Source organism: Pistacia vera, unplaced genomic scaffold (genome assembly GCF_008641045.1).
Source record: "Pistacia vera cultivar Batoury unplaced genomic scaffold, PisVer_v2 Contig228, whole genome shotgun sequence".
NCBI lineage: Eukaryota > Viridiplantae > Streptophyta > Magnoliopsida > Sapindales > Anacardiaceae > Pistacia > Pistacia vera.
Window position 1 is genome coordinate 644,121 of NW_022196033.1, and position 23,175 is coordinate 667,295.

At 35.3% G+C, this 23,175-nt stretch overlaps 1 protein-coding gene and 2 pseudogenes across 1 annotated transcript; all 3 read left to right on the forward strand.

Annotated features, from left to right (window-relative positions):
* The first annotated feature begins 6,407 nt into the window (after nt 1-6,407).
* Nucleotides 6,408-7,539, forward strand: LOC116131078 (myb-related protein 308-like). Its single transcript, XM_031416719.1, has 2 exons — nt 6,408-6,641; nt 6,729-7,539. The coding sequence occupies exons 1-2, from the start codon at nt 6,509-6,511 to the stop codon at nt 7,427-7,429; spliced, it is 834 nt and encodes a 277-aa protein (XP_031272579.1). The 5' UTR covers nt 6,408-6,508; the 3' UTR covers nt 7,430-7,539.
* Nucleotides 7,540-10,688: 3,149 nt separating this feature from the next.
* LOC116131044 lies at nt 10,689-11,653 on the forward strand (annotated as a pseudogene).
* Nucleotides 11,654-12,557: 904 nt separating this feature from the next.
* LOC116131045 lies at nt 12,558-13,353 on the forward strand (annotated as a pseudogene).
* Nucleotides 13,354-23,175: the final 9,822 nt, after the last annotated feature.

A 23,175-nucleotide genomic window follows, 5' to 3' on the forward strand; every position in this document is an offset into this window, starting at 1 on the left:
TAACTCATCACTGCTGGTTCGAGCTGTGAACTTGAAGGAATATCCGCCATGATACTTTGTTGGATTGGCGACACTTCGGGAGAAGTGTCATCCTGTACCTGGGGGATTTCCTCATTGTCAAGGTCGGTTCGCTCAGTTTCGAAACCACGAACCATTTGTTAATGGGTAAGACCAATTAGTCAGAGCTTTCTGATGAAGAGCAGTTACTAAATCAAGCCCTCCTTCTAGCGTCAAACTGTTGATGATTGATTTTGACACCAACGACTCACACGTGCAAAATGCTAAGCGGACTTAGAAGTTACATGTGATATGAAAATATGTAGCAAGAGACTAAATAAGAGACAATTTTTAAAGTGGTTCGGATGCTCGAAAGCGATTTCTATGTCCACTGTAATTGTATTAATAGGTGGTTACAGTCAGGTCGCATGTAGCGAGCTGAGTTACAATCTAGAGAATATATATATGAGAGAGAGAGAGAGACAGAGAGAGAGAGAGAGAGAGAGAGAGTGTGTGTGTTTGTGTGTGCTGTTTAAGACTAAAGATAAGTCAATCCCGTAAATGAGAGAGGAACCCTCTATTTATAGTAGAAGGATTCAAGGTAATAATCATGAGCCTGCAGTCCGATAAGTGGGGTACAATTCCTAACCCGCTTCTCATTGGTTGTTTGCACGAGAAATATCATTAAATTGCGTAAGGCTTGGAAAGATGGATGATTCCTAGCCATCGCAAGCTTGGATGCACTGACGAGAACCATACCTCTTCCGTCATTGCGTGACGTGGTAACGCCTAGACGGCACAAATCCTCCCTGAATTCTAATTAGCTCTTGCTGATGAGAGTTCATGTCAGCCCTGACTTTTTAGACATAACAATAATATTGATGTTAGAGAGAGATATTTCATTCCTAGACTTCGCATCCATTGAAGGTAACATGCTAGACAAAATCATAGAGGAGTACCAGGAGCTTCTGGAATTTGAGGAGAATGTCCAATCAGACTCTCCTTTTTCTGTGTGACTAATTCATGTTGATGATCAAAGAGGAGGCATATTAATTGTTCGTCGGACTTATATCATATCAATTAAAATAAAGTGAAGCTGCTGTCACATACCTACTTTCCTTGTTTTCTGACTTTATAGTATGATAAATATTAAATAATACTAGCGTTATGCTATTTTAACTCCATCTCTTTTTCCTTTCAACTTTATTCAGACTTTAGAACCGGACAAATTAATTATAATACACAATACAATAGAAAAACAAATGTCTTATGTCTCAATTCATATGATCCACCGCTTAGATTCTCTCTACCCTCTCTCCAAAGAATTGCCCTCTTTCCCCACAATTTGCAAGTCTAATTACATTACTCAAGGTTTGCAGTTTTAATTTGATAACTTGTTGTGTAGGTAGATGAACACGTGCTTACAATTTCCTCACAGATTTAGTTATTACAATCAATAACTTTGTAATGTTGTAATGTTTTAAATTATAATGTAACTATCTTTGGGTGATCAAGTGGTTCAATAATAACTTTTGAATGTATTATTAAAGAGATTTTGAGTTCAAGTCTCTCATTGGTTGCTAATAGAAGTAGCCATTGGAACTTTTATCTGGTTAATAGTTCTAGGGTCCTAAGAGATTAGTTGAGGTACGCGTCAGTCACTCTAGACACCCTCAGTCATAAATAAAAAAAAAAAATAAAAAAATCTAATGTGGGTAATTTACATGATAAAGCTTCTGCAAAGGGATAATTATAATTATAAATTTGAGAAATATTAACATGCATGTTCAGGAAGACTTTATATAGACCCGCGTTTAGTGCTCTGCAATACAACCTAACAATCTATTACACATATGTATACTGTTTGGTCCTCCAACAATATGGTCTGGTTGATTGGTCATCTAATTTAGTTTCCTTCTTAGTCATCCAGATTCGTAGCTTCTTAATTAAGTCAAAGAAATTAATTAGCCATCATCGTAATTAAGATCCCTAATAATTTGTGTTTTGAGGGTCTAGATTGGCTTTATAAATGAATATTAAAACAATGGATACAATATATCTCATGAAAATGTGTTTTGTAAAACTGTGTTAGAAATGTTTCTGAAAATAGTTTTCGAATATAATCCTAAACATGTTTTTGAAAATGGATACAATATATCTCATGAAAATGTGTTTTTGAATATAATCAAGCATTAGTATTAATGCCCATTTTGAAGATTAGTTTAATTAATGAAGTAAATACTACTTGTTTATTTCATAATTGTATATTACTGAAATTTGTTTTCATAAACAGATATCATTCCACTGCTTAGTTCATAATTGTCTAATTTCTATATTTGGTTTTTATGTGTGAAAGGGGTTCTTCATTATGGGAAGAGTTGCAGGTTAAGATGGATGTGTTAGAATTGAGAGAGGAGCTCTGATACTATGTTAGAATTGAGAAGAGAAAGGCAATTTGAAGAAAGTTGGAGTTTACCAAATAAGCACTCAATCAGTGAATAACGATGTTGTGAAATCCTATGCTAACAAATTATTTTTTGGGATTAAAGACCTTTTTTTTCTCCATCGTTAATTCGCTCTCAGATTTATATTTAGCAAGTTCAGACAATAGAGCCATAATCAAAGCAAAACAAAAAAAAAAAAAAAAAAAAAAAAGAAACAAGATCATTTTTCTGTTGATTAAATATTCTTACGGTTACTATTAATAATGGTCCACGGTCGTTTCAGGCTAATTATTGAACAGTTTTCTGATATTAATTACACAAATAATGTCGTATACATTATATGTAATAATGTATACGACATTATTACACAAATAATGTTTTGTTAATTATTTGTGTTACTGTGTAATAATGTATACGACATTATTGCACAAAGATGCGTGCAGTACAGTAAGAAAGGTGTGAAATATAATTAAAACTCATTAGTAAGAAAGGTGTAAAATATAATTAAAACTCATTTGAACGCGAACAAAGACCAAAATAAAGTAGCATTAGGAAATTAAATCAAAGAAATTAGCCATCAGAAACTCATATTTATAGGACGTTTAATAATTGATGGCTCCATCAGAAAAATTAATCTCAAATTGTTTGTCATGAATGTTGATCTTGATTCTGCAGATATATATATATATATATTCCATCCCCTCTTTTTGTTGTTTAATTTCTCAACCTGACATTGATATAACGTTAAGAGTTAAATTCATGTTGATCTTGGATCACCAACTTGCAAGAAAAAAGGTGTACTATTTTTTTTCTTCGATAACGGTGTGTCCGGTAGTTTGTACGCACCTCAACTAATTTTCGTAGTCTATTGAACAGTCTATAAGGATCAAGTAAATCACAATGTTATTGTGGTAAGTGGCTCCATGATTTAAACTATAAACTTTAAGAAGGGAGCAAACTTCTTTGACAGTCTGACGAACACCCATAATATTGATTTTTCCTTTACATGTTATAAAGTTTTTGTGAGTTTTAGAAATATTATAAAACCCTAGATGGGCATGCATCCTGATCCATTTATCAAATAAATGTGCTCAATTGACGGTACAGAGATACCAGTGATGACCAATCTGGTACAACATTGCTATCATCCAAAGAAATTTATCGCATGCATCTTTTTGTTCCCTAATTGGTGGCTGACATTTAAGAGTTAAAAGCTGGTGTGGACATTGATTTAACATGTCGATGCAGGACCACCATGTCGCTACATTTAGTAATGTTTATGGAGTCATTTGTTCAAAAAAAACAAAAATATCACCATCTCGCTATATTTGGTAATGGTTACGGAATCATTTGTTCAAAAAAAAAAAAAAAAACAAAAATAGGTTCATCTATCACGATCATCACAGGAAGAAAATGGTTAGACGAGGGTAGAAAGTAAGGACCACTTTCAGAGAGAATGGCCAGTAATGAATGGTTGTTGAGCATGAATTATTATTTATCTCCGTCCTCAAATAATTCAAACTTTTTTATTGTTATATCATTCATCTATATTAAAGAATATTTATTAACTAGATTTAGTATACATTAATATAACGTTAAGAGTTAAATCAAAGAAATTAATTAGTCATACCATAATTGGGATCTTTAATACTTCATGTTATGGGGTCAAGATTGACTTTGAATATCAGAATCTATATTTGATGGAATGATATGAATATTTTCGGTAAGCACGGTAATTTAATTAAAGAATTAAAAAAAAAAAAATACAAGCTATCGCAATCTAGAGTGTTTTTCTCTCTGCTGGAGGTTGATTTGCTGTTGGGCACCAGATTTGGATGTCTTTCTTTGGTGGCCCCTTGTTTGGTTGTTCCGCGGCTCTTTGGGACAACAGAGCAAAAAACACAATGGATTGCTAAAAAACAAAAAGCTTTTGTACAGACAGCACTCTGGAATTATATGAATATTTGTATTTTTGTTCTCTAATTTATGGCTGATATTGATATAACCTTAAGGGTGCATTTGGTTCAGGGAATATTAGATTACTGAGAATATTAGATTATTAGAATCTTATATTACCTTGAAGATTACTGGAAATCTTTAGAAAAATTTGTTTGGTTAGTTGGTGGGTATGTTATATTAATATGTTTGGTTAGAGTGAATAAATTGGTGGATATGTTATTTAAATTACTAAATTGCTCTCTTTTTTAAATATTAATATAATATTATTTTTATTATTAAATTTTGAATAATTTTTTTAACCCCTAATATTTTAAATTTAGCTAAAACGCCCCGCTTATATAAAACTTTGATTTATGACAAAATCACCCCCACCCCCTGCCGCCACAGCAAACAACCGTCGGAAGCCTCCGAAAGTCGCCGTAAGTAGCTCACCGTGACCACGAGGCTCCGATATGGTCATTTCTAGCCATGTTGATTGCCAAAAATGGCCATATCAGGCCAGATCTGACCGTTAACGACCAAATCCTTGGCCATTATCAGTCAGATCTAGGCGAGATCTGACCTTAACAGTCAGATCTATTCCGGACAGAATAGATATGGCCGTTAACCGCCAGGTCCATGGCGGTTAACGACCAGATCTCGCCTAGATCTAGTCTCTAATGGCCAGATCTAGCCTGATATGGCTGGAAATGGCCATATCGAAGCCTCTCGGAGCCTCCTAGCAAATCTCTGTCATTTTTAGGGACTCCGACGACTTTCCGACAGTTGTCCGTGGTGGTTGGCCCACTGTCAACGGTGGTGGCTGGGTGGCGGTGGTAGTCTATAATTTGTTTTGAATATAAGGGCATTATTGTCTAAAAACCTAATTAAACAAGGGTAAAATTGAAATGGTATATTAATGTAAATTTATTTTAAAACAAGAGCATTATTATCCAAACTTTTTATTAATAAGGGATAGAATTGTAACAAAAATAAGATTACCAAGATAATCTTACAATACCTAAGAAAATAAAGGTAATTAGATTACCTCTAATATTACCAACAATAACAACTGTTGGTAATACAAGATTACCGAAATCTTATATTACTTGACAACCAAACATGGTAATAAAGTAATATAAAATGATATAACCCCAGTAATCTTTTATTACCTCCAACCAAACACCCTGTAAGAGTTAAAAGCTGGTGTGGACATTGATTTAACATGTCGATGCAAGACCACCATCTCGCTACATTTAGTAATGGTTATGGAGTCATTTGTTCAAAAAAAAAAAAAAATACCACCATCTTGCTATATTTAGTAACGGTTATAGAGTCATTTGTTAAAAAAAACCAAAAATATATTCGTCTGTTAACATCACGATCATCATCGAAAAAAAATGGTTAGACGAGGGTGAAAAGTAAGGACCACTTTCAGAGAGAACGGGCCAATGGTGAATGGTTTTTGAGCATGAATTACTATTTACCTCCGTAGTCAAATAATTCAAACCTTTTTATTGTCATATCATTTATCTATATTAAATAATATTTATTAACTTGATTTAGTATACAAATTTATTTATTCACTCTGTGTCATATCAGTTTGTAAGAAAGATTTTGTATAAGGAATTAGTACATTTAATATTATTTAAATCTTCTATTAGACATGCCTAACTTTTCATATTATGGTGATTTTACACTAATTTTTTTTTACAAATTCTTCTTATACATTATTTACAAAAAAAATAAAAAAATAAAAAAATAAAATGAAAAATGAAAAACCCGAGTTTAATTAAGTTTCGTATCATAGCTAGGCATGTTCCTAGCTAAACTAAAGTAAGGAGCAATTTCAGAGTCAGTGAGAAAGGCAGATGGTGAAGGGCTGTTGAGCAAGCATATTACTACTTACCACATTCGGCAAATAATTCAAACCCAGTCTGAACTTCAGCTAAATGAGGCAATAATCCTACGTACATCAAGTAACAGATCATAATCTAACTTACACGTATAAGATAATTTCAGCATCATTCTCGCAAGACTTCATTGTGACCTTTAAATGTGGGAAACTGCTGTAGTCGTTAGAGCTCAATACAATTCTCCTTAGCTTAGCTAGTAGCTGGGAAAGAAAAATGGGAAGAGCACCGTGTTGCTCTAAGGTTGGTTTGCGTACAGGTCCATGGAGTCCGAAAGAAGATAGTGTGCTAACTAATTATATTCGGGCAAATGGTGAAGGCCATTGGAGAAATTTGCCTAAAAAAGCCGGTAAGACAAAACTCACTTGTTACATCAATTCGCTGAAAGTGAGCAGATATAATTCCACTGCTTATTTGATAATTGTTTAATTTGTAGGGCTACTTCGATGTGGGAAGAGTTGTAGGTTGAGATGGATGAATTATCTGCGACCGGATATCAAACTAGGGAACATTTCATCTGATGAGGAGGACCTTATCATCAGGCTTCATTCTCTTCTTGGCAATCGTTGGTCTCTCATTGCTAAAAGACTACCAGGTCGTACTGACAATGAGATTAAAAACTACTGGTGTTCCCATATTAGCAAGAAAGTGGAAACAAGTAGTAAAGTAACTCAACCAAAAGCATCAAGAGTGGGAAAGAAGAAGAGCCAGTTCACCAATGTAAAGAAACTTGAGAAGAAAATCACGAACAGTTCAAAAGCAGAGACTACAAACACCAAAATATATATCCCCAAGGCCGTTAAGGTTTCCCCATTCTCAGTGACAGTCAGAAACATCGGTTTGGATAACAAGGCAAGTGGGCTATCATCATCCGGCCATGAAGAAGAAGGAAATAACATTGTAACACCAAATAATACAGAAGAAGTGCCATGGAATATTCATTCCCCATTTTGGCCTCATCTTTTTCAAGAAGAAGCTGTGAATTATGAAAGATGTAGTCTTGATAATGCGTGTGATATTTCATCCCTAGACTTCGTACCAATTGAAGATAACATGCTAGATAAAGTTATTGAGGAGTATCAGCAGCTTCTGAACGTCGATGACAACGTCCAATTTGATTCTTTTTTTTCTGTGTGATTGTTTCCTAAGATGTAGGAGCAGTTACATAATAAGTATCATTTGCAAGTTTATATACCTTCCCCGTTTGTAATATTATGGTAAGTAAATATTAAAGTGGGTGTCCTATAGCTAATCAATTATTGTAAAATTGACTCTTTGTAATGATGTTCATTGATCAATAAAAGATATTTTATTCTATATCGTATAAATCATATTCATATGTATTGATATATTCATATGTATTAATATATGTCTTTTGGATGATAGAACCATGACGAGGGTATCAAGTGTCTCAAATCTTGATAGTGAGAACCCTATGAGCACATATGGTGACCATTTTAGAAATGTCCGTAGCTCCAGTATTATTCTAACCAAAGAAACATATAATACGGTAACACTATCATAGTGTTGAACAATCCTGTCGAAAGGTAGTGACTGATCTCACTTGTCAAGGTAAACTTGTTTGCCGACAACCTAGTGCAACACATGGGTGCTTGTTGCAGGCAAGTTCATTAGACTGACCCACCAAAGGATTTCATATAGATGGTAACCCTAGTGTCTATGGAATAAATCCTCTAATGAATGGTAGAGCATGTGATCCTTCGACTTGAGATTATTAGAACGCCATGCACATCGATTGGTGTAGTTTGACACTAGCCCAACGTAGTTCTATTCAGAGCTATCAATACGGTAGTGATTGGTTGCATCGAGAAGTGTATCAAGATTATGGTGGATCGACAGAAGATTTATCACCCTTGGGTACAGGAGAAATTATCTCACTGCACAATTTAGTAAATGACAATGACACTAAATCTATGACCACAGTAGGATTGAGTCGTTGCCCAATCCAATTTATTATTTCGGTCATTGGTCCAGTAACTAAATACAAACACGTCGAGAGTAACTGAGGTTGACACTATTTCTGTACCCTAGTCTCGATGAGATAACAGATGATGAAAGAATTTGATTGCATAGTAACTATATCGTTGACAGGTAGTTGTTTCGCTGAATCCGAATCTATTGAGTGACCATGATACCTTGCTAGGGGTCAATCTTAGTCTGTGTGTAGTGAGATGATTAATTGGTGTTAATCGCGATACTACTTACTGCCAGTATGATGAGGAGTCTACGGGTCACACACATAGAAGATAATTTAAGAATTAATTTGTGCAAACGACATTTTCGTCTTTTAGGACGAAACGGTATTTTGGTAATCTCACAATGCAATTAAATTTACTGAGATTGTTGCCTATGCTTAATTTAATGTTAAAATTAAATAAGTGAGATTATATATAAATATATGTTCGCATATATTTAAATGAATTATTATTGTTAATTAAATGTTAATATATTTCATAAATATATTAATTGACTTTAATTATAATAATAATTAATTTAAAATAAAAATACCACAAGGGGGTGTTTGGATACAAGGTTGGAGCCATGCCTATTCCTCATTGGAATAGGGTTTTATAAGTGCATGTGTCTTAGAGAATGAATTAATTCATTCATTCAATCAAAGAAAAAATAGAAAAAGAGGCAGCTCATTTTCTCTACTCCTCTCACATTTGCCTTCCATTTTTGAATCAAAGATTTTTCTTTTATTTTGTTTTGATTCTTGAAGCCAACGAGGATCTAGCAAATCCGTCTTTGGTTCTTCGGATTGTCTTCATGTGAATCACCGTTCGTTCGATCCTATTCTTGGATCGGTAGCGAAGTAGATATGAGCCTCCAAACATGCATAAAATCTTTGATCCTTGTCTGAATTAATGTTATATTTGTCCTTTTTAATGAAGCATGTAAAATATATACATATCAGACCCTGATCTTAGGTTAATCAAAGTAATCGATAAGAAAAATTTTCGTTTTCCACTGTGTTTACCCCATCAATTTACTTACAGTAGAACGGCCTTTTACTTTTTATTGTGTAAGATTTGGCACTTTAGGCATCTCGGTAAGTAGGATTCAGTAACATTTAAAACAAAATATAAGGTGGGGCAAACTTTATCTGCAATGTCAGAGTTTGAATTGCACCGAAAACACCTTGTGGCTAGAGGTACTTACCCGAGCTCCAATCAAGATTAGTCTCATAACTTCGAGTATGAAGAGACCCGAAGCTTTCAAAAAAAAAATAAATAAATAAACAAAAATAAAAGGTAGCTTTGAATTTTCCTACCCTACTAAAAGCCCAGCTGCTCGAAACTTCTAGCAATTCGTCGTCTGAGAATCTTGCAAGTGAGTCCTAATGATTAATATTGCATCTTTTATTTCTTGACTGGAGTTTGGCAATTGGCATTTAAACGGTGACACTAATTGTCATGCACCTGATTCGTCGAGGATTTATTACGTAAAAACAATATGAAATGTTGAGTCAAGGATATCATTGAAACTGAAACAGAGCCAAAAATGATGGATCTGGCCTGGTATCAATTCACTGATTTGAAGAAAACACGTTTTATTTAAAAACTAACTAATTAAACAAATCAAATAACTATGCATAGAAACTGAAATGTGTTTCTTCATAATTTTGATGTGTTTCAGTTTCAAAATCCAAAATAAAGATATGTTTTCACTTGTCAGTGTTGAACACATTGAAATATCGGAATTTTCCCTACTAATCTCATATAATGCATGTATTAACGGGCAGACAAATATTTCTACTAGCAGACAGTCAAACAAATATTTTTTTTGCTTCATATATGAGTTGCAATTGATCGCTAATAATCAGAATTTATTTCTACAATATAAGAAAATAGCTATTTGAAGATTAATATACAAATAAAAGTTGATAATTCTCTATTATAATCAGTTAATAAGTGATATGACGGGCGGATAGGAGGAACATTTTCAAATCTGTGAGGTAACCTATCCATGGGTAGCCCAACAGTAAGGGCGAACCAGGTCCAAAGGGCTTTCAAATGGGTAAAAGCCAAAGTCCCAGATTCAATTCTCCATTAGATGTAAATACAGTACGTTGTCCATGATTTATTTAGGAGACCATGACGGTGGGTTAGTGTATGATAGCTTCCCCTTAAAATTAGCCAGGTGCAAGTAAACCGGTTATTAATAATAATAAAATAAAAAATCTTTGAGGTGTATTATTAATTAATGTGTAAGCACATGATGGGATCTATGGCTTATTCTTTCCATTTCAAACTTTCATTGACAATTTATAAATTTATTAATATTTGATTCCATAGAATATAATTTCATTCACATGTCAAATTATCATGGTCTTCTTTCTCTTTGAGTATTGCTTTTTTTGTAAAAGAGAAAGATGGGAAGGGCCCCTTGTTGCTCTAAACAGGGTCTGCATACAGGTCCATGGAATGCTGAAGAAGATACTTTGCTAATTAATTATATTCGGGTACATGGTGAGGGCGATTGGAGAAATTTGCCTGCAAGAGCTGGTAATACTTTGGATAGCTGATTACTAGTACATCAATTCAATGAAGCATTATATTCGTAGTATATCAATTCAATGAAGCATTATATTCGTAGGCAGATTTAATTTGCTTGTCTAACTTTCTATATTTGGATTGTGTGCAGGAGTACTCAGATGTGGTAAAGAGTTGCAGGTTAAGATGGGTTAACTATCTGCGACCAGACATGAAGAGAGGAAACATCTCTTCTGATGAGGAAGACCTTATTATCAGGCTTCATTCTCTCCTTCGCAATCGTTGGGCTCTCATCGCAAAAAGATTACCTGGCCGAACTGACAATGAGATTAAAAACTGCTGGAATTGTCGTCTTAGTAGGAGAGTGGAAACAAGTAGAGTGGTCAAGAAAATACCAAGTAGCCAGTCCACCGCTGAAAAGAGAAAACTTGAGAAGAAGAACAAGGACGGTGCTGCAAACGAAGACACTTTAAATACCAAAATATATATCCCCAAGGCAGTTAGGGTTTCGCCATACTCTATTGCAATTGAGAACGTCGTGGGTTTCGATACCATGGAAAGTACTAGATCATCATCACCTTGCCATGGAGAAGGAAATATTATAAGACCACATGATACAGAAGAACCACTGAGAAGTCGGTCTGATCTTATAGAAAAAGCTGCAGCTGCTAAGGTTCATATAGAAGAATACGGTCTTGCTAATGAAATTGATAATTCATTCTTAGACTTCCTACCCATTGAAGATAACATTAAGCTAGATGAAATAATTGCGGAGTATGAGAAGCTTCTCAACTCGGAGAACAACGTCCAATTTGATTCCCAGGCGGATACCTTTTCTGTTTGATTAAAGTAGCTGGCCATGCAGTAATTAATTCCTCGTTATCATAACTCAAAATTTAAATTAAGTATTTCTGTATGAATTAGAATTACCTCTAACGTCTTTAGTACATCTTGTAAGTTAATTACATATATAATGCAAGAACATGTCATAGGCAGAGAGTGAAGGCTTATTGGGCAAGCATCGCCTCAAACCTTTTTTCTAAGTTTAGGTTAAAGAAGCAAATAATCTTATGTGCAGTGGGGAGTAAGGATTTTATCTCAACGAGGGCAAGTGAAAAAATTTCAAATATTATCATCCATACAAAAATTGATTTTTCAATCCATTAAGTTTAGTTAATAAATCCTTGTATACAAAATTAAATGAAAATATATTTGATATGGTATTTTACCTTTAAGGAGATAGGGGTTATACTTCAGTTTAAATTATGGTTTTATGTAAAGTTTTGTTGACACCACATGATGGTTTAGTGGTCTTTTACCTTCATGGTATTGGTTTAATATATGTTGAGACCTAATCTACAAGCTTAAGTTTTTGAGTGGGATGATAACTTAAAATGGCATAAGAGCCAAAGGTGTCAAGTTAAAATCCCCACATACAATCTTAACATCAACGATATTTTCTAATTTCCCATGAAAAAAAAAAATAGATAACATATTCTTTCAGTTCACTATAAATAATTTGTCTCATGTAAAGTGAACAATTAACTTTTGATTCCAATATTGAAAATTTTTAAATTTTAATATAAAATCATTTCAGAATAATGCTGGATCATGACGTCCTAGACTTTTACTGATCCTTTTAAATTGTGGGAAGGTGTTGAATTTAATTTATAGCTCCATCATCTTCTTCTTATAAGCTTCTCTATAAGACTTCCATTTGTGTAGGGAGTAAGAAAGGAAGATAAAATATGGGAAGAGCCCCATGTTGTTCTAAGGTTGGTTTGCGTACAGGTCCATGGAGTCCTAAAGAAGATAGTGCGTTAATTTATTATATTCGGATTCATGCTGAAGGCCATTTAAGGAATTTGCCTAAAAGAGCCAGTAAGACTCAACTCATCTGTACATTTGTATTTCCAAGTTTAGTATATGACTAAAATTTGCTTGTTTATTTCATAATTATTTAATGTTCTAGGGCTACTTTGATGTGGGAAGAGTTGCAGGCTGAGATGGGTGAATTATCTACGACCGGATATCAAACGAGGGAACATTTCATCTGATGAGGAGGACCTTATCATCAGGCTTCATTCTCTTCTTGGCAATCGTTGGTCTCTCATTGCTAAAAGACTGTTGGGTCGAACTGACAATGAGATTAAAAACTACTGGAATTCTTATCTTAGAAGGAAATTGGAAACAAGTAGAGAAAAAACTGAATGCCCAACACCAGCAAGAGTAGTAAAGAAGAGAAACCAGTTCAACAATGGAAAGAAACCTAAGAAGAATGATCAAAACACTTCAAATGCAGAGACTTCAAAGATCAGAGCATATCTCCCCAAGGCCGTCAAGGTTTCTCCATACTCGCTGCCAATTAGGAGCATCAAGGCCAGTGGATCATCATCATCATTATGTGGCCATGGAGATGAAAACATTACAAGACCAAATACTACAAAAGTACCATCAAATAGCTTTGAAAATGGAACGAACAATTACAGTAGAAAGGGGATAGCGGCAGCGGCTGTAACGAAGAATATAGTTGTTGATGCTTGATTTCGACACCAATGACTCACATGTGCAAAATGCTAAGCAGACTTAGAAGTTATACGTGATATGGAAATATGTAGCAAGAGACTAAATAAGAGACAGTTTTTAAAGTGGTTCAGATGCTCAAAAGCGATTCCTACGTCCACTATAATTGTATTAATAGGTGGTTACAGTCAGGTTGCATGTTGCCAGATGAGTCACCATCTATATATATATATATATATATATAGAGAGAGAGAGAGAGAGAGAGAGAGAGAGAGAGAGAGAGAGAGAGAGAGTATGTTGTTTAAGACTAAAGATAAGCTAATCCCATAAATAAGAGAGAAGCCCTCTATTTATAGTAGGAGGATTCAAGGTAATAATCATGAGCATGCAGTTTGACATATGGGGTACAATTCCTAACCTGCTTCTCATTAGTTGTGTACACAAGAGATATCCTTAAATTGCGTAAGGCTCGGACAAGTAGACGATTCCTAGCCACTCGCAAGCCTGACATTCACCTGCCACACTAACGAGAACCATACCTCTTCCGTCATTACAAGAGGTGGCAACATCTAGACGGCACAAATCCTCCTTGAATTCTATTGGCTCTTGCTGACAAGAGTACCCTGACTTTTTAGGCATAACAGAAGCCCCCCAGTTTTTAAGGTTTAAGGATTGAACCTTGATAACTTCATTGATTATGCCACAACTTTACTTGTCCCGAATGACATTTGGTCTAGCTAGTCGAGCTGCAAGGAGGTTGCAACATATACCTCTAAGAATAACACAAGCGACTTGAGGTGGCCTTCTCCCACAGGTTCAACGACCTAGGTCAGACCTTACTTAGTGCCATACTAACATGCTTTGAATCTCATTCGCAGCTCGCAACCTGAGAAACTTAGTACATTTTTACCGAAAGAAATGAATCACATCATCCTGAAACTGATACACGGCGAAGAGTGTTTTACTCGAATGACCTCTTCAGATGTTATTCGTTACGCTTGATAGCTAGTCTGGTTAATAAAATCATCTTTATTCTGACAGACGTGTCTATTGCACAATAAGTGCCAACCATGCGCATTAAATGCAAGTCATGCTGAAACAACATTCTCTTTCAAAGCATTAAATGCGGATGAGGGCGCATTTAATGTGGAGGAGCTAATCAAGCCGTCACTTGGTTGTTCCAATGGAGGGAAACATCGATTGGCATTCACAAAGCATGGGGGTTACTTTTTCTCATGGATTAACAACAGGTGGTCACAATCAATGTCGAGAAATGTATCTTGCCCAAGCGTCGCTCGCCTAAGGAAACCAATCGTCGTTTTTCCCCTTATAAAACTCTGAGCTCACTTCAAGTTTTGTCACTGAACTCATATTTTCAGAGAAAAAATAAAACTCTCATGAAATCAGTCTGCCCTTCTTCCAGTTGATGCGCACTCTCCGTTATGACATGAGGTTCATCCCCAGCAGCCAAGAGGTAAGGAGGATTTCTCCTTTGTTTTCTTTTATTATTTTGTTAATAGCTTGACTTGACGATAATGGTGGATATGAACTGTTTGGCACGGTGCGTATTTGCGGACAATGGTGAGAAGAGAGCTTTCTTCTTTATAAGGAGCGAGAACTTAGGGCACAAATCCTTGGGGATGAATCCCCAAGGGTTTTTCTAAGGTTTAAGGAAAACACATTAGGGTTTATTTTACTCTTCCACGTCATCGTATGAAACACTATATGGAGACTGAATTATCTCTATGTGTTGCCCCTTTTTCAAACTTTAGGAGCAATGGAGGCCTCAACGACCAGAGTAGTCAATGGGACGAGCTCGCAGGCGCCGGGTGCCCCAGTGGGTCCCCTGCTGGAGACCTTATCAGTGGCCACCTGAGATGAGATATAGAAGGTAGTGGACTAGTATGCACTTAGTGTGGATGTCTACCAACATAGGACATATGCAGCTTGGAATCCCCCAGAGGGAATGGTCGCTATCTTGGAGGCGATCCTTAAATGTCGGGCATTGATACTTTTTTACCCCTTCATTAGATCGATCCTCGACCACTTTGAGGTTGCACCATTGCAATTGGCGCCTAATGCATATATGATAGTTGTTGCTATGTATATCGCATGTGGTGAAAATGGTCTTGGCAAACTGACAGCGCTGGAGCTCGCATGCTCTTACTATCTGAAGAAGAGCAAGGATAGATATTCTTTTTACCTCTCGAAGCGATTTACGATCAAGGAAGGAATATTTGGTTACCCCAGTAATGTTGGGGCTTATGAAACCAAATTTTTCTTTTTTAAGTATGATGACGTCTGCTAGTTTAGGGAGTTGAGTAGGTTTTCCTTTCTTTCAATATGCGAACTGTTCCTTTTCCTTCATTTTTTTGTTTCTAACAAAATTTTTTGTCTCATTGCAGGAAATAAGATGACCAGATTGATTTCAACTGCATTATGGCATTCGGTAATCCACCCGATAAAGTCGCAATGCAAGACTGCTTGTGACTACTGCCAACTTGAGAAAATACGGTTTTTTCAATCCTAAAGCATCTCTGAAACCCTTAGTCCGTAAGTATCCTCACACTTAGAACCTCTTTCTTTTGTCTGTAGTGACCTTTTCGCTAACAGGCTTTTATGGCGCGTAGTGACAATCCCACCCAAGGTTCTAAGGTCGACAACTAGGACTAAGGGGTTCTTATTTCTCTGGTTCGTCCTGATTGAGCCAACCGAGGTGATCCCTGACAATATCTGACAGGACCCACCTCGACCCTCCCTACCCCATAAGCTCCGAGCGCACCTATGAGACTTGGGCGACCGAGACGTGCCGTGGGGGAATCTAAAAACCTATATTCTGAATACGTTTTTCATAAAAACATTTGCTTGGATTCGTTTTGAAAGCATAAACACATAAGATATATATATGTATATATTTGAAAATCTGAAAGCTAGTATGTTCATAAAATCCAAAAACGGATGGTATCAGATATTCATAACGTTATAATCAACACAGGAGATAAACATAAGGATAAAATATAATTTTGTAGTGGGAACAAGCATGACATTTTTACACACATGATGAGTCGATGACATGTGGCCCAACCTTGAGAGGAAACGCTCCTCAGCAGGACTCTTCTTGTGAACCTGGGGAAAAGGGTCTAAAAAGGGGTAAGCTGAAATACTCAGTGAGTGGGGGATTGGGGAGAGTTTGGCAAACATTCTTCAAACAATAGTCATGGCATGCAATAGTTCTTATGAAATCTTGAAAAGAACATGATTCTATGAACGTGTTATGGAAGTAACTAAATCATTCCTATATGCATGTATAACTCATTTCTAATTGTTCTAAGTAATGTAACCTCATCATTTAAGCTGAAAACAAATTCTGAATTATAGCTCATCATTGAATGCTTAAAATTTTTTTCTGGAAACTTAAAACATAACTGTAAATGCTTAGGCTTTTGGGAACAATGTTTCCTATAAGTCATGCTACAACCATTTATGTCATCACTCAAGAATGCATGATGGCACGAAGATCGTTGGCTGAACAACTGAGGAAGCAGAGTTGACCGAGAAAAGGACGCCTAAAGTGGTGGACTATGACGAATCTGCCATGAGAAAAAAAAAAAAAAAAAGCAAGCTTCAAGAAGGCAAAATAAGAAATTGGCTGGAGTGCTGCTGGAGAACAGTTGGAGTGCTGCTGGAGCACGACTAGAAAGTACAAACGATTGCTAGAGAAACACAGTTCGTGGTGGCTGACAAGAGCAAGCATATTTGTAAAAAAAGTCACGATAAAGACAACAAAGAAGAAGAGAATAGTGGCTGGCACTGATCGGAAGATGACTAGAGAAGAGGAGAAAGTCGTCGACAAAAGAAGAATCATCACCGGGGATGAGGAAGCTGAACAATCGCCGGAGTCGAGGAAGCTGGGGAGGCGACTACAAGAAGAAAAAGATAAAACTCTATATGCAAGGGGAAATTGTCAGCTTTCAGAGATTTAGGACCTAAGAGCCATTACTGCTCTGGTACCAAGAAGAATTGTATAAATGCTTGTATATTGAACATTGATAAAAGTGTACAATATATAGGTCCAACATATTATATACAAGGAAATATAATCATTCTAATAATGAAATTAATAAAAAACTATAAAGAAGGATAATATTATAATAATCGTGATAATAAGGAAATAAAATCAAAATGGTTTTATTCCTTATTAGGAAGAACCCATGTAAAAGTGCACTCTCTGAGAGTAATTTGAATAATGAGAACAAATTAATAAGATGAAATTTATTAAATAATATTGAATTGTGGCTCGATAAAGAATCAGTGTAGATATACATTGAAAAAAAAAAAAAAGCAAACGACTTTTTTCTCACCCAAGGTTTGCATTAATGACGCTTTCCCACCGAAAGTTTCAAAATATCACTTTTCCACCAAAGTTAATATTCTTTTACTACCCAAAGTCGATTCTGGTTGATTCTGGTGGAAACAATTCTCTCTATCACCACCATTTGAACCTTCGGTCTCCTTTTTACAAAAAAAAAAAAAAAAAAAAACCTCTTATTATGGCACCTGATTTCTCTCCAATTGTCAACCACCACAAAGCTAGGGTTTCCTATTCTTAGACGATTTTAAGTTGATTCTAACGTCTACTATTCAACCAATCACCCTTATTCGATCTACCAGCCGCCATTCTACAAAAACTCTCTTACCCTAACTCCTGATAACTCATTGAGCGTCAGCTGAGAAAGTGAGGTGCATTTTAGGTATTAAAGGAATATAAACATTGGGTGGGAAAGTGGTATTTTGACACTTTTTAGGTGGAAAAGTTTCATTAAGGCAAACCTTAGGTGGGAAAAATCGTTTACTCTTGACAGAACTTTAAAAATTAGAATAATATAAGTTTTACAGGGCCACTACTATGATGCCGTTTGGATCATATAATGTTTATTATAGGGGATGTTATATTAATGGAATGATAGATCACCTTGAAGATTGTTGAGAATATTTAGGAAATGTGTTTGGTTAGTTTGAATAAATTGGTGAGTAATATGTTTGGTTAAGAGGAAAAATGGGTTGGTATGTTATATAAATTACTAAATCGCCCTTCTTTTTAAATATTAATATAATATTGCTTTTTATTATTATTTTTTGAATCACTTGTTTAACCCCCTACATTTGAAATTTTGTTAAAACACACAAGCCATATAAAACTTTAATTTATAACAAAATACCCCCACCCACCCCAAGCCCCTGTCGACAGCCAGCCACCACTACTGACAGTCGATGGAATGGTGCACGACTAGCTATATATGATCAGCTGTGCGCCGATAAAGCTATTTTTTGCCATGGATCACAGATCTATGGCCGTTTCACGACCAGATCTTTGGCCATCAAATGACCATAAAAATGCCCAAAAATGCCCTTAGCAACGCATGACTGGCCAGATGCTTCCGATCGTACACCATTATGGCGACTGTCATTGGTGGCTAGCGGTGATAGTTGGCAGACGACGATGGTCTTGGGTGGTTGGGGGTATTTAGTTAACTTTTAAACTTTTTGTGACTTAGGTATTTCAGCTAATTTCTCAAATGTAGGGTGCTGGATAATTGTTATTTAATAGACATGTGAGGGCAATTGTGTCCAAAATGGTATTTAATTAAGGGCAAAATAGATATAAAAATCATATTACTCGATAATCTTTTAATAACAGCCCCTGGGGAGGATATCTGATTACCCCCTATATTACCAACAGTAAACACTATTTACATTAAAAGATACCAGTAATATTTCATTACTTGCAAACCAAACAATAGAATCTTGCAAAATAAACGAAGATTACACTCGTTATCTTATATTACCCTGATCCAGACATACCTTATATGTTAAGTTTGAGTGTATATATATGATACATATATACACTCAAATATTAGTATTAAGTTTATTAAAATCAATTAATGTGAAAAGTATTGTATGTGCTATGTTGTTATGTATGTCATGTTTTAATAAATTTTATATAATAATTTAATCAACAATTCAATTAATTATTTAAATAAAATGTAATTATTTTAAGATTTTTTTTTTTTTTTTTTTTGACGTGTGTCTTGTCCAACTTAAGAAACACAACCAATCGTGGTATAAGATTAAAATAGTATAAGGTCCTGGCTATATCTTTATAACGTAGATTTGATGAAATTTTAATTATCTTATCTTAATTAATGAGATTAGTTTCTCAACATTAGTAAAAATATAATTTTTATTCAACAATATATTTCATTTTCATGTCATTTACTTCCTTATTATCTTTCAAATATAAATTTAATGTCACATGACACATTGCTTAAGAGAATCCTAATTAGAATATGTAAATTATTTAGTTTTTTCATTATTATCTATATATTTATATAATTTTAAAGCCCACATTTGCTATTGACCGCCATGTGGACTCCACCTCGAATGTCACATAAAATCTTAGGAATTCTATAATTATTGTAAGTGTTTGTAATTAATGCGTCAAGATGTGATTGATTGATGGTTAATGGATGTAATTAAGAGTTAAATCTATTCACATTCTAGGAACCGTTCGCCTTCAAATTAAAAGTTAAATCTGTGAAGCGTTCACCTTCAAATTAATTATGTTTCCTCTTCATCTCCTTCTCTCTTCATCTTCTTCATTACACGTAGTAGTGCTTAACAATTCGAGCCACTCGCAACTCGGCTGGACTCAGTTCGGCTCGAGTCCAGCTCATTAACAGCTCGGCTGGTCTGATATTGAGATGACTCGGCTCCGCTCGTGAGATAGAACAAGCCAAGTTCGAGTCAAGCTCGGCGCCTGGCTAAAAAAAACTGGGGGTTTTTTGGGGTTTTCTGAAGTATAGGGGATTAAAATGAAAATTTTATAACAAAAGGTTTTAAAAATGACAAAATACCCCCAATTTTAAAATCCCTAGAATGTCGACAGTCGACATTTTGCCGTAAAAGTCATCTCAAACTCAAAAACCGTTAGCACAACTTCCAGTTGGCATCAAGTCTTCGTTGTCAACACCATCTTCTTTGTCGAATTTTTATCCCAAACTCGCCGCCGTCAAACCTATTCAACTCTCGCCGACACTTGGTCGTGATTCCTTTCCTTTTCTCTATTCGCCATGAAACCCATCTGCAATGTCGTGGACCCTTGATTTCTCGCAGTAAGTTTGTTTGTTTTGGATCTTCTTGAGTTGTTGTTGCTTGTGTCTTTGTTTGTGATTGGTTTTTGTGAACTATTTGAATGGATTTTTTTTCATGATTTTTGTGAATTGTTTCTATGTAGCAGAGGGCTTTTTCCGATGAAACAATTCAGAGAATCTTGTATCAGGGCCATGTTGTCGTCGTTGACCATCATGGTGTCGCTGTGAAACCCATACAAGAACTAATGAGCACTTGTTCTAGTATCCTGGTTAACGTTTGTGTACTGTCTATGAAGAGTAGTATGTTGTTGCCTGTAGGCCAGTTTGTTTCATTGTTTGTTTAAATTGTTTTAAAGAATTTGTTAATTTGACATTGTTTATATGAAAATTGGAATTGCAAAAGGAGTTTGTTAATTTGTTTGTGGACTATGGTTGTGGTTGTGGACTTGTATTTGTGGGGATTTGTTTTATAGTAAATTACAGAAGGGCAATTTATAAATTTGTTTGTGGTAGTGGTTGTGGTTGTGCATTGCCATTTGGTGGTGGGGGCTTTGTTATATATTAAATTGCAAAAGGGTAAAGGGCAGTGAAGAGTCTTCACGGTTGAAATCCCCTGTAGCTAGTAGGGGATTTGCTTCTACAAAGTCTGTTGAAATAATAAATGGGTTTGAATGAATAAATAGAGCATTTAATTCTTCAACCAACATCTCTAATTAAAGAAAAAATGAATGTCAGGATGCATTGGTGACAATTAATATTGGTTCAAATTGACAAAATTAGATGCAATATCCAGCATGTAACCTTTGATGTGCAATGTATAATGTGTGTGCAAACACCATAGTTTTACTATATTGGTTTTGTATTAAATTGCAGATTTTTTTCTTTCATTTATAGGTTTGTAAATAGAGGGTACTTTCTCAAGCACCCCTATTAGTAAGTGATTAGGTTCGAGCAGCGGAAAAACAAAATTTTAAAATGAAAAAGATCACTTACACATCCCAAAATCTAGGCACACATTGTATTGTTCATATACATGAACTTAAAACGTAAAATAAAATATGTGTAAAAAAAAATCCATACAAGGATTTAGTTCATACCCACGTTTGGATGCTCCATCTTTACTGTTCATAGCATAAATATTGTTCACAGTACTGTTCATCAGGCACTGTTCATCAACATTGTTCATTGGTTACTGTTCATTGACACTGTTCATTATATTTCTTCGTTAATCAATCCAATGTAGGATCGCACTCACGAAAATCCACACGAAGATAATCTACAAAACCCTTGATTATTTTGTTAGAACAATCAAGGGCTTCAAGAATCAAGAAAGAACACAAGGAAAAATATTTCCTTTCATAAGGAGTGAAAACGTGAGAGAGAGAGAACCTTTTTTGGGTGGCTAGGGTTTTTAATTGAATGAATATCTCTACTATTTTAATTTTAAGTTGCACTTATATAGTGTAACAATTAAAACCTTATTCCACTTAGGAATAGGCATGGGCTCCAACCCTAATTCACCCTTGTAACCAAACACCACGTAATTAGTATTATAAATTAATTAATTATTATTATAATTAAGATCAATTAATATATAATAATATATTAACATTTATTTAATAATAATAATTCATTTAAATATATGCATACATATATTTAAATATAATCTCACTAATTTAATTTTAATATCAAATTAAATACAGGCAACAACCTCAGCAAATTTAATTACACTGTGAGATTACCAAAATACCCTTTCATCCTAAAAGACAAAAATACCTTTCTCACAAAGTGATTCTTAAATTATCTTCTAAGTGTGTGACTCGTAGGCTCCTCATCATATCGGCACTGTATAGTATTATGATTAACACCAATTAATTATCTCACTACACACAGACCAAGATTGTCCCCTAGCAAGGCATCATGGCCACTTGATAGATTTAGATTCAGCGAAACCGTTGCTTGTCAACGGTATGGTTACCATGTAATCAAATCCTTTCATCATCTGTTATCTCATCGAAACTGAGGTACATAAATAGTGTCAACCTCAAATATCATCGACATGTTTGTATTCAGTTACTGGACCAATGACAAGAATATTAAATTGGATTGAGCAACAACTCAGTCCCACTGTGGCAACAGATTTAGTGTCATTTCCATTTACTTAATTACCCAGTGAGATAACTTCTCCCGTACCCAAGAGTGATGAATCTTTTATCGATCCACCATAGTCTTGATACACTCCCTGATGCAGCCAATCACTACCATATTGATAGCTCTAAATAGAACTACGTTGGGCTAATGTCAAACTACACCAATCGGTGCACAAGGCGCTCCAATGATTTCAAGTCTAAGAATCACATGCACCACCATTCGTTAGAGAATTTATTCCATAGACACTAGGGTTACCATCCATATGAAATCCTCTGGTGGGTCTGTCCAGTGAACTTGCCTCTAGCAAGCACCCATGCATTGCACCAGGTTGTCAGCAAACAACCTTGACAAGTGAGATCGGTCACTACCTTTCAACATGGTCGTTCAACACTATGATAACCTTACCGTATTATCTATGTCCTAAGTTAGAATAATACTGGGGTTGTGGACATTTCTAGAATGGCCACCATATGTGATCATATGGTTCTCACTATCAGTATTTGAAACACTTGATACCCTTGTCACGGTTCTACCATCATAA

Excerpts from the sequence above, each read along its gene's own strand:
- LOC116131078 (XM_031416719.1), top strand. The coding sequence starts at position 6,509 with ATGGGAAGAGCACCGTGTTGCTCTAAGGTTGGTTTGCGTACAGGTCCA. Across the intron at positions 6,642-6,728 it reads AAATTTGCCTAAAAAAGCCG|GGCTACTTCGATGTGGGAAG; the intron begins GTAAGACAAAAC and ends TTTAATTTGTAG.